The sequence below is a fragment of the Cryptosporidium bovis genome, assembly GCF_009768925.1.
Source record: "Cryptosporidium bovis isolate 45015 chromosome Unknown contig_66, whole genome shotgun sequence".
Taxonomy (NCBI): Eukaryota; Apicomplexa; class Conoidasida; order Eucoccidiorida; family Cryptosporidiidae; genus Cryptosporidium; species Cryptosporidium bovis.
Window position 1 is genome coordinate 62,847 of NW_027125005.1, and position 13,139 is coordinate 75,985.

The 13,139-nt window shown below is 27.4% G+C and overlaps 3 protein-coding genes across 3 annotated transcripts; 2 read left to right on the plus strand and 1 right to left on the minus strand.

Moving 5' to 3' along the window:
* Positions 1-27: 27 nt before the first annotated feature.
* Positions 28-4,458, plus strand: FG379_003296 (large secreted; the record flags this gene model as incomplete). Its single annotated transcript, XM_067328728.1, has 1 exon — positions 28-4,458. One exon carries the CDS (start codon positions 28-30, stop codon positions 4,456-4,458), a length of 4,431 nt encoding a protein of 1,476 aa, XP_067185095.1.
* A 1,079-nt stretch (positions 4,459-5,537) lies between these two features.
* Positions 5,538-6,335, plus strand: FG379_003297 (uncharacterized protein; the record flags this gene model as incomplete). The annotated part of the gene is made up of 1 exon (XM_067328729.1): positions 5,538-6,335. One exon carries the CDS (start codon positions 5,538-5,540, stop codon positions 6,333-6,335), a length of 798 nt encoding a protein of 265 aa, XP_067185096.1.
* Positions 6,336-7,436: 1,101 nt separating this feature from the next.
* Positions 7,437-9,962, minus strand: FG379_003298 (uncharacterized protein; the record flags this gene model as incomplete). Its single annotated transcript, XM_067328730.1, has 1 exon — positions 7,437-9,962. One exon carries the CDS (start codon positions 9,960-9,962, stop codon positions 7,437-7,439), a length of 2,526 nt encoding a protein of 841 aa, XP_067185097.1.
* Positions 9,963-13,139: the final 3,177 nt, after the last annotated feature.

A 13,139-nucleotide genomic window follows, 5' to 3' on the forward strand; every position in this document is an offset into this window, starting at 1 on the left:
GGATTTTAAGTGCAATAAAATATTAAAATGAAAATATTCATTCTTTTAGTATTTAATATAACAATAAATTTTATTTACTCACAGGTTCCAGGTGTTGTCTATGAAAAAATATTGTCTGTTGAATCATACCATTCTCAAAATGGGACACCTTATGGTTGTGATATAAAGAACGGCAAATCAACCCCAGCTTATTACGAAACTATTTGGGCAGGTATTTCCGTTCCACCAATAATAACTGCCTGTCAATATGTTCAACCAATAACTCTCACTGTGGGAAATTTAAACCACACAGACCCCGTAGTTGTAGAATTTTCATGTAATAGTAAATACATAAATGGGGATTCACAAATAATGACTCAATATGGAGTACTTAAAGTATCTAATTCAATGATTATATTACCAATATGTGAAGCGTTTGTTAATATATTAAACGACATAAAGCCTACATCAGTTCAAACATACACTTATACAAACTTGACTTATTACATAACAAACGATATGATAGAAAGTATATTGCATCATTTTTCTGTTTTACAATATGGTACAAATGATGAAAAAGAATATGAATGGCTTTCTAATCATATTTACAGTGAAAACTGGTACAATATAACAAGTGATTTGAATCTACCAAGTTTAATTAGTCCAACGATAACAATTCCACTACAATATAAAATATTTTTGCCTGATGATTTGCTTCCTGGAAAGTTCGTTATTGGTTCAAATGGTGATCATTATTATATCGACGGTTTTAACGTTACTATTTTAGATATTACAAACAACACTTCAAATAGTGAACTTTGGGTACCAAAAAATGGCTTGGGTGGTTTTTTACCAACCCTAACCCCCGTATACCAAATGAAGGTTGTTCCGTATATAAATAACGTAACAACTTTTTTCAACGATGCAGCTATTACCTGGGGTTATACTAATTATCCATTTACTGTCACACCTGTTAGAATAATACCACCAACAAGATTTCCAGAAAGCAACAATAATAGTCAAATTTGTTCGAGTAATTTCGATTTCTACTATCCAACAAGACCATACAGTATTTCTGGAGAGGAAATAATCAATAATACGGACTCGTTGAAAGATTTAAGATTATTACTTCCTAACAAAACTAATTTAATTTATCAGAGAAACACAATTCAATCTAGCAACTTCTTCAATAAGTATGCAATGATGAATGATCCTCAAAAGGATGGAATACTTGACAGTACCGCAGTTCCATTCGAAATTATTAATGACAACTTTATAGGTGGATGTTATTTCAATGGTACATATCCTTTAGTACCTTCTATTGAAAATAAAGGGGTCACAGATGTTGGACGTTGTTCTAGTGAGCAATTAAATACAAGCACTCTTTTCAAGACACCATTTTATCCACCTCCACTGAAATTTGAGGGTTATTTTCATCCAGAGGTTGATCAACCTGGTGTGTATACAAATATATATCAAACGGTTTCATACATACAAGTTGGTAGCCCTGCAATTATGAGTGATTCAAATAAAAAAATAGTCGGAAAATATCCGGGAATGTCAATTATGAACCAATTATTTTATGGAATACTTCTCCAAGGTCCGAGAATTATTTGGCAATCACCATATTTTTTCAATCCAAATAATCCTTTAAATCCAAAAGGCTCTTTTTATGCAATATCACCTCAATACATTGAAAAAATGTTTGGATCATATAATATCCCTGGAGGTGGTTCAAGTTGTAGAGGTGGAAGAATGATTCCTCTTCCAACAGAAATGTCAGATGTCAATATCAGTTGGCAGTGTTACACATCAAAAACTCCGGTCTCACTTCTTTATGCTACTACTACTCTTAAAGACCATGCATTTAACGCTTGTATGTATGCAGGAACAAGCTCTGATTTAGTTAATTGCAATAGTGATAGTAACATACCATCAACTCTTGATAGTGCTAAATATACTGACAATACATGGGAAGTGAAGATACAATCAAAAGATTATAAATCAAGCAGTCCTTTGCTATTTATTCAAAATAACACTTCGCCTCTGACATTCTATGGCTATTCTTCAACTGGATGGTGGATAGAAACATTAACATACCCGAATAATTATAGTCAATGGTTCCTAAAAATTCAAACATGTTCTTATTTACCAGAAATTCCAATAATACCAACGGATATTCCACAGGTATTTAATATATATTCAGTTACAGGACACTGGGATCACATTAAAAATTCACATCACTTTGGCTTGATCCCATTTTTAAACAAAACTACTTCCTTTAGTATAGAAGTGCAATTGAATGATACAGAATACTTTTCAAGTAATAATGAAATAATTAAATTCACCTCTTATCTTATTTGTGATGGATTTCATTCATTCGAGTTAGAAACTTATCCCTCCTCTGTGAAGGCACAAGATTTACTACCACCCGAGAAACTAACAGTGTCTGCATTGATTAAACCATATATTTTGCATGCGGAAGAGAACATCAATTGTTTTGTAGTGTTTTACGTAGTTCCAAATTCAGAAAAAAATTCTATAACACCAGGAACCTACGGATCACTTGCCAATCAAATTCCATCTGCACCTAGAAAGGGAATTGGTGAATATGTTTATCACGTAAGTGCTGATATGCCACCTTTAATGGATGAAATCAAACTTTTAATTCCAAATCCAGGAAAAACATCTATTAGCGATACCATTTTTATACAAAATAATAAGATATTATTCCCAACACCGGAACAGTCATCAGTATTTCCTTCAATCGGTATTATTGCTTCCTCCGATCCGATATTGAAACAAACTTCAAAAATTATTATTTTAGGAGATCAGTTACAACTATTTCAACAATCAATTAGGCTTCCATCGGTTGCTTCTGAATGGTATGTGTTTCTAAAAGCAGCAACTCCGTCAAATAGTGGTTGTTTAATTCCTTGTGATTCAAGTTTAAAAAACCACTATGTAACTCCATACTGCAGCTTTGATGATAAAACTCCTATATGTCCATATGAAAAAGTAGAGATGGCAAGTTACGATAGTCAACAAGAGATAGAAGACTTAATTGCAGTAGCAACACATCCTCTTTCTTACCTTTCCCTAACAGATGTACTACAAGTTGGTGTCTCTTTGTTTTCACAACCAAGTTCAAATAGTATTATTTGGAAGGACTATTTTGATCTTTTATTCGAAATGCTGATTGAACAGCCAAAAACACCATCTGCTGCTGATTTCTCTGCATCAAAAATCATGGCATTCAGTATTCTGAATATGATTTTGAATGAAGCATATAATAACCCAAAACTCGAAATTGATACAATAAGGCCATTTAATACAATCTTAAATAATACACTAAATGCGGAATGTTCAAATAGTCCAGGATTTAAGTATCTCCTGTTAGATACAATTGATCTATTAATAGCTACAAACGGTTGGGACTTTTTTGCCTCAAACCCAGAATATTTAAATTTAATAGGGCTATTGTTACAGTCAATTGGGAACAGGATTTCTTTTTTTGACTCCGTTGGGTACGAATTTAAATGGAATGGACCAAAATCAAAAATAGACTTTCATACAAAAATATTCACTAATTATGATTTAAAGAATGGACTTAATATTGGGAATTTGTATATTCCTCAACTAATATCTTCTAATCAGATTCAATATAAACTTGTCGAATCCATTTATATGCTTAATAATCCAAAATATTTCGATCAAATGCTAGCAGACTCTTACTGGGTTCCTTCATGTCCAAACAACACAATGGCAATTTCGGTTATAAAATATCCAAACAACATTATTAAAAATGCATTAAATAAATCACTATCCTTGGAAGGTCATGTTGCAATACCAATAATTTCAACAACATTCTATTCTTGTTCAATAGATTATAATTTAATAAATATACCGTCTCCTGTTGTGTTTTCCATTGATATACAGTTGGATGTCGCAGTAAATATAACTTCACTTAGATGTGGAGTTAAGATTAACAATAAATGGGATAACTCTTATTGCATTACATACCATACATATAATAATTCTAATCCCAGAAAGTCATCTATCCAATGCCAATGTAGAGCAATTGCTGAATATGGTCTTATTGGAACAGTAACCCCGTTAAACAAATTCCAAACAGATACGACTACCTGGCCGGGATTTAATGGCGATTTTGAAGGAATTATCCCAAACATATCAGAAATTAAACCAATTTTTAAAGGTGTTGATTCTGGTTTTATTTTTGTTCAAGGTGAGTCCACTAAAGTAAAAGATGAATACAGTAATCTAGAAGATGGTCAAATTGGAAGATACTCGGTAAATTATAAGAGAAAAAGTAATTTAACAATGGAAACATATGGATTGTTACAACAAGAGTCCTCAAATAAAGAATACTCAAATCTAGATTTCGATTTTTTGTATTCATGGGAGCCTCTTTCTAGCAATTCTACCTCTAATGTAACTATTGAAAAATATAATGATTAATTCTCGCAAAATCAATCAAAATTAAATATTAAAACAAATTTAATACAAATAAGAAATAATTACTTGAAAAATAACGCAAATACTGATCGACAAAACAAGTATTTTAACTAGTAACCCATCATGCCTTCTATAATAAGTTATTTGTTAATAGATTAGATTTAAAAGACTATTTTATATTTATATTCACTAAATCTACTTCAGTATAATTTAAACATAATATTAAAAGAGATAGAATCTCAGTTATGTAAATTGTGTCAACAAATAAATAAATTTTGTAAATTTATTTCCAATATTATTACTTTTCAATAAATATAATGCACTTGTTTATCTTCCTGAAGTTCATTGTTAGAATTGCACTTAGGTTTATTAAAATCAAATATACAAAAATTTTCTGAACATATCACCAATAAATAACAATTCCTGAACTGGTTTCCAATAACACTTAGGGCGAGAGTGAATAAGGAAATTAAAATCAAGAATAATAAGTAGCTGCGAAAAAAATTTCAATTTTAAACAGGATTCAAATATAAATTTAAGAGTTTCATACGAAAATCCAAATAAATTAGTTATATATATTGTTAATATTATACTTAAATTTAAACCATGTATATGAGCCCTACTTTATTCAATAAATATAATAATAAATTATACTTGATTCATTTCTAATAAAATTAACTCATTATTTAATTTAGAACAGGTGTCGATTATACAAACTACCGTAATTATTGTCAAGTTCTTGCTGAATTTTATTTTTTTTGTTTAAATTCAGTCTATATATGTATTATGAACGATTTACAAACTGATTCATAATTAATCATTTACTTTAATATTAGACATCAATTAAAATTAAAATAATCAATATCATGTGTACTACACATTTTTGTTAGCTCGAAGTTGTCAAATTTAAACTAGCTAAAAATTCGATATTTGTTTATTTCTTTTTTTTTTTTTGTTCGAGCAAATAATCTCATGTAAAAACATAATATCCAAAAATAGATTAGTAATAAAATCACAAATTTTATTCTTAAAATTTTAAAATTATTATTAGAAACAAAAAGGGAAAATTTTTTTTCAGAAAGATGTTTAACTACAAAATTTTCATTTGTTTAGCTTTTATATTATCTTTTTCGCTGAAAAAAAATATAAGAAAAACAGATGTTGAAACTTCACTATTAAAAATACAATCAAACGAATATAAAAATCTTAGAGTTGATTATTTTGAAATTCCTTCGAACATTCCAAAATTGTATCCAAGTTTATCAATAATCACGATTAATCCTTTGATAGTTGATTACCAATCTAAACAGAGATTAACTACGGATATAGAGCTTGTAATTAGCTGTTATGAAGAATTGCCTAACTATCTATTGAAAAAAGGATTACTTAATAATTATTTAAATTTTATTAAAGAAGTGTTTACCACAAGTTGCAATATTCAAGAAGAAAACAATTCTACTTGCGAAGGAATGAAAAAAACTATTAATGTAATTAATGAAGTCGTAGAAAAGCTTGAAGCAGAATACACACTAAAGACCAATTCTTGCTTCGAACATCATACTAGAGTTGCCTCAGCCCATGAAATTAAAAAAAATTTCTATAATAATAGGAGTCAAAGAACAAACCTTACAGAAAGAGCAATAAAAAGGGAAAAAATGATATTTTCATTAAGGCAAGTCACATATTTCGAAAACTTTTACTTAAAACTGAGAATTAAATATGAAAAATATTGTATTAACCATGAAAAATACGAAGAGTCTGACATATTAGATTGTAGACTAATTTTGGACTCATGTATTATTTTCGAGAAGAAGATCCCGACAGTAATCGCTTTATTGAACAAATATTATAATGAATATTTAAATATTAAAAGAGAGTAACCACATTATTGTATCAATAAATATAAATCGCCAATTTGATTATTCTAAATAATAATTATGACACTACTAAAGTAGTTTAAGTCGAGAACGAACTAATTATTCTAAATAATACTTAAGCATCATTATTTCATTGGAAATGTGATTACCATGAAATAAATAATAGAAAAATAATGTATTTGTTTGTTTAATTTGTCTGATCTTTTTTTCTAATTATTTTTTTTGAAAGTAATCTAACACAATTTAAATCTCAGATTTATTCTTTCTTACAGATTAATTCTTCTATATTGAATTTAACCTCGTTAATTTGAAAAATAATAAACCATAAATATAAAAACCTATTATGCATCGACTATATTCATATTATTTAAAGTAATAATCAATTTTTCTGGATAAAATAATCGAAGTAAAATAATGTGTATGAAGTTTATACATTGGCTTCAAGAAAAAATGTAAATATTCATCTTTATTATTATGAAATAATTTTACTAATATCAAAAATTGATCAAAACTAAATAAAACAACTATACTTAACACTTTTAGATACTTGTTCTGGAAAAAAAACTGCTTCAATATACATTAATAAGATTTATTATTCAATTTTTTATCCCAAATGTCATATCTAATATTTGTTCTCGCTATTTGGTTATTACAAAATACATATAATTGAATATATAAGCACGATAAAATGCAATATTTAAACACTAAACCTATTAAGTGCGAAACTAAGTGAGCTTATCTATGGCATTTCCAAAAATAAATAAATTATATTTAAAACTTATTAATATACCTCATTAAAAAAAATAATTTCTTAATGTAAAAACAAGCACTTAAATTGTCTTGGATAACATAGAACTTAAAAAATGTATATATGCCCACCTGTAACACCTAAAATCATTAAAAACCATTTAAATACCTTAATTTTAACTTTTTATTATTGGAAAAATATCTTTATTAATCTTATCCATCTGCTGTTTAAATCAATCAAATATCAATTGTTGAATTAATCCTTAACTATATATTAGTTACTATATTTTATTATTGAAACTACCACTTTTTATAGAATAATGAGAAATCATCAAAATAACAGGTTTTATTGTATTTTTAAATTTCAATGGTAAAGTTGCAGTTTAAATTTTGTGAACTTTTAACCTCAAATTTTTTACTTCTCAATTTTGTGTGTGATATATTTAAACAATTAATGTTTTGTACATTGTTTGTCTCAAATGTGCTATTTGTACTGTCGGTTTTATTTTCAAGAATCATATCCGATTTAGTTTTGTTTATTATATAATCCATAACTATATTACTGTAATTATCAAAATTCAGCTTAGATTTTAAGTCAGAATTACTAAGTTTGAATTTGTTTGAATTTATTTCAACTATTTCATTATGATCTGTTTTAATTAGAATATTTGTACAATTTGGTTCAATTGTTTTATTCTGAGCAAAAGCATCAATGAAACTAACGTTATTTTTCATAGTTATTAAATTGTCAAATACATCATTATACGTTTTGTAAGTGTAATCAATATTATTACCATTTAATTCTTTAAGACAAGCGATATCTTTATCGTTTCTACTATAATTAATAACAAGATCGTTAAAAATAGTTGAATCAATCTTTGTATCACTGTAGTTAGTAAATTTATTTAAGTTATTTGTATATTTGTAATCGGATAATGCTTTATTTTGCTCTGAATTACAATTAAATTGATCGATCTCTAACATTTTAATCGTTTGTAATTCACTTTTATTATCTGTATTTTTAGTTTCATAGTTATCAAAATAGTTATCTGAGACATTTGGATAGTATTTGAGAGAATCTTCAACATTGTTTCTGAACAAAATATGTATATCATTATCTCTGTTAAAAGTATCTTCTTCAAACCCAAAAATGTTTGAACAATTATTTTTATCATAGGTACTATTCATAGAATTCATAAGTTTGTTTATATCATCACTAAAAACATGCGAGTAATTTCGAGCCATATCTTCATAATAGTTATTTAAAATGCTATTCCTTTCACATGAATTTTCTTTTTTAGATGAATTCACATGTAATAGGAAGTTGCTTGTATTTCCAAACTTTTTCATGCAATTTTTGAATTCACAATTCAATTGATTCATATTTTTTATTGTCTCAATAGAAATTGGTTGATTTATATACAATGATCTGACGAAACTAATTGAATTAATACTCGTTTCATTTGTTGTTAAAAGGTTGTTTTGGTAGCCATATACTTTTATACTATCTTTTTCATTGATTTGAATATCATCTTTGTTCTCAATAATCATTTCATCCACACACTCTAATATTTCAATATTATCCACTTGTTCCAACAAAGTTGTATTCAAATTATTGTTGGATTTAAATTTTTGAGGTAGATTCCATTCATATGTCAGGTTTTTTTGACCATTCATGGATTTCACCCCCCCCCCCCCNNCCCCCCCCCCCCCCAGTTTTTTCAATTCGTATTCCATGATATCTAATTCGTCAAAATCTGTATTTCTCTGCAAACCTAATATCTGTTTATTACTATCATTTCTAAGATTATAATTTTTAATGACACTAAAAAGTGACATTATTATAATCGAATTATCATATAGTTTTCTATTTATTTCGAGAACTTTATGTTGCAATTTATACAGTTCACTTAATATTTGAAAAATAGTCATTTTTGTTTCATTTAAATTTTTAACAAAGAAGTGATGTTTAATCTCTAAATTCCAAAGCAATTCATCTTTTTTTGATGTTTCATTATTATTTTCACTAAAAATATCGTATCCAATAAAATAATTACTACCAATATTGTCTAAAACTGTATCTAATTCATGTTTTACTCTATTTGGTGTTTCTATTTGAACTTTTTGCGTGTCTACGAGTTTGCCGAGTCTTGTTTTGCAAGCACTATGAAAATTACTCACAATACTGGTATTTAATCTATTTTCGTTGATGTTTCGTATTATATCACTATTTTCATTGTCAGATGTTTCAACTTTTGAATTAAGAAAGTATTTGTCTAGTGACTTGCATTCATTTAATGTTTTATTAAAATATAGATCTAATATATTAAATCCATATTTCAATTTGGCATTTTCATATTCTATTTGGAATTTTGTATCATTAAAATCAATAATTCCCGAATCACATTCACTACCATTTGAATTATTTAAGTGTGCATCGACATACAAATCACTAATTTGAGTGCTGTTGTCAAATAACATTATATTTCCACCATTATTAGACAAATAATTTTTAAGATATTCAAGAATTTCAGAGTGTTTTTTGTTTATATTTGAAACAAGATATTTAATATTTTCAGCAAAGTTTTTAATTGTTTCTTTTAATTCGTAATCATAGTGTAAATGACATATTGAATTATTAAAAACATAATCACTAGATGAATCAATTTTCAAATGACAGTGGTCTTGACAAGAATAGTTAAAGTACTTGTTTAAATCATGCAAATAATCTTTATTTATTGAGATGTTAGGGTGAATTTCGTATTCTTTTTCATTAAATGCACCGTTTATTAAATTTATAATAAATGTATATGAAATTAAAAAAACTACGAAATAAATACACGGATTTCTGCAAACACAAATGTAAGTAAGTGACTTAAACATGTTTAGTTTATTCAATTCTTGATAACTAGTAGAAGGTATCACATATTTCCCTTATGTTTGTTTTAATAATCTTATATTCACCTTTTTTTGTATATAAATTTTAATTGGCGCCAATAATAAATGTATAAAATTGCCAGTCAAGGTGATTTTTAGATTTTTTTTTTACTAGTAGAAAATAGATATCGAATAATTATAGTGAAAAAGTGTTAAAATATTATTAATATTTTGATTAATACTTATTTCATTTTCTTTTATAGACTAATTTTGTCTTTTTGCATGGTAACTTTTATTATAAAATTTTAAATTTTTATTAAATTGATCATAGCTATATTGATTCTTGAACTCAAGTTTTATTTGATTATAACTTTGCCTCATATATATAATATTTAATATTATAACTTGTAGTATGCATAAAATATAACCTAAAATTTTAAAGAGAATTCACCGTTGTGTTAATGAGTAAATCTGAACAATGACATTTATACTTTACTATGAATTTTGAATTTATCACAATAATTTCAATAAATTCATAGTTGTATATTGATAAACCCTATTAGAAGCATATTAATTACATATAATAAATCTTAAATTGCTAATGCAAATAAGTTATGGCCTAAGCTTCGGACCACTTGCCAATAACACGAAATTTCACTGAAACATACAAATTTGTAAGATATGAAAAAATTATTTCGAGATTTTAGTGAATTTGTAACCAAAAAATTGATTCATATAGATTAAAAGTGGATTAAGCAATAAATAGGATTTTACAAATATAAGCAATTAATATCGTTTCAAGTTCATTTACATTTTATGTTAAGCGACGGGTCCTTTAACTTTATAAAATAATAAAATATTCGCAATTTTTACAAATAACAATATTATATTAATGATGTTGAGTAACCAATAATATTCACACAGCTGTAATACAGTTGTTGCACGGAAATTTTTGTAAATTCTCAAAAAAAAAATAATAAAATATGTGCCATGTGACAGAAATGACGCATAGAACTTTGGTTTGTTTATTTAATATTTCTTACAATGTTTTATGTTTTCAAAATATCAATTTTATGTGTACTGCGAACTCCCAAAAGATTTCAAAGAATATCTCAAAGAAAACGTAAACATTTGATGGTAACTGATTCAGAAATTTTATTTTCAACCAGTTAAACAAGCCCCACTTGTATGGGAATATGAATTAAATACAACGCATATTAATGGGTCGACTCACAAAAAACTGCCCGAACAAGGTTGAGATAGTGTTTTATCATCAAAAAAAAGTCTCTTTCAAACAAATAATTACCCAGAGTTACCTTCAACATCTGAAGGATTATCTATAAGTAAAATAACTAAAAATGTTATTATGATTAAGATTCAGTATAAACACATGAACAAATCAATGTTAAAGGATTTTGTTTTTTTAATATGAAGGGACTTAAATTTTATTTTTATCATTAATTACGTATTCATGTATTAAATAATACAAACTATTAGCATTTTTGTGAATGATATTGTTTTACTATTGACTTTGAACGTATGTAAATTTTAACAGGTTTTGCATAACACAATAATGGAGAAAAGAGAAAGCCGATGCTTATTTATATTTGCACGTATGTCGCGATAGAAAAAATATGAATACAAAGTATTTATTAAAGTATAAAAGTGATATTTTAACAACAATATAACTTATAAATTGAAACAAGACTTGAAGATATTTTCAAACATAAATAATATAATGAGTCCTGATTTTAAATAACAGCAAGAAGTTGTTAAATATTTTTTCTTTAAAACAGAATTTATTAGTTTATTGTTTAAAAAAAAAAAAAAAAACTAAAATGGTCAATCATTTATTACATAAACACCCTCGTAAAATATAATAAAAAACGGATGGTATACTTTGTTTCTTTTGTTCATAGACCTCATTTCTTTTTATTAACTTGAATGTCTCAGCCAATCGATATTATTTATCAATTTAAATTTTCAAATATTTAAATATTACTTTTTACGTCTTAATAAAAATCTAAATAGTTTCTTTTTAGGATTTTCATCACTATCTTCTCGTTTTTTATGTTTCCTAAAGTGATTTGATTCACTTTTTGATTCACCATCTCCATCATTATTAATTTTTTCACGATTCTTTTTAGAAAAAAATTGTAAGAATTTAAATTTCAGTCGCTTTTTCCTATTCTTATTTGTGTCTCGGAGACTATTGCTTTTATTTTCCATACACATATTATGCTCAAAATCACAATTTACACTATTGTTACTGTTTTGTTGTTCATTCGGATCATTTTTTTCACTGTCGTCAACATCATTTTTTTTAACATTGTTTTTTTCTTCATTGTCGCTACAGTTTGATTTATTTGAAGCAACTCTATTTCTATTAGAAAATGACCGTAATGATTTCCTTTGATTATAGAGCTGGATGATATCATCTGGTTTGATATATATATAAGAAGGAATAGTACAAGTAGGTTTCACATCACGTCTAGTACAATGATTAGGATCAATAAATGGTTTTTTCTTTTTTCCTTCATCATTATTGTCATCATTTTGTTGATCATCAGAATCAGATTTTGAGTCATTATTGTCATCATTATTGTTATCATTATTATCATCATTTTGATCATCAGGATCAGATTTTAAACTCTTATTATCGTCATCATTATTATCATCGTTTTGATCATCAGAATCAGATTTTGAACTCTTATTATCGTCATCATTATCATCTTGTTGATTTGTAGTTATTGCTTGATTACTACCTTCAAGAGTTTGTATTGTAGGATTTGTTGGTCCATTAATACCAATAGAATAATTTTGAGGATAACATGGTTTAATGAAACCAGAACTGGAACCTAATCCTTGACTTGGATCTTGGCCACTGCCATCACCACCTCCAGAACTGGATCCTTGACTTGGATCATTACCATCTCCAGAACCGGAGCCTTGTCCTTGACCTTGTTCACCTCCAGAACTGGAACTTTGGTTTGGATCTTGTTCACCTCCAGAACTGGAAGCTTGACTTGGATCTTGTTCACCTCCAGAACTGGAACCTTGATTTGGATCTTGACCACTGCCATCACCACCTCCAGAACTGGAACTTTGGTTTGGATCTTGTTCACCTCCAGAACTGGAACCTTGATTTGGATCTTGACCACTGCCATCACCACCTCCAGAACC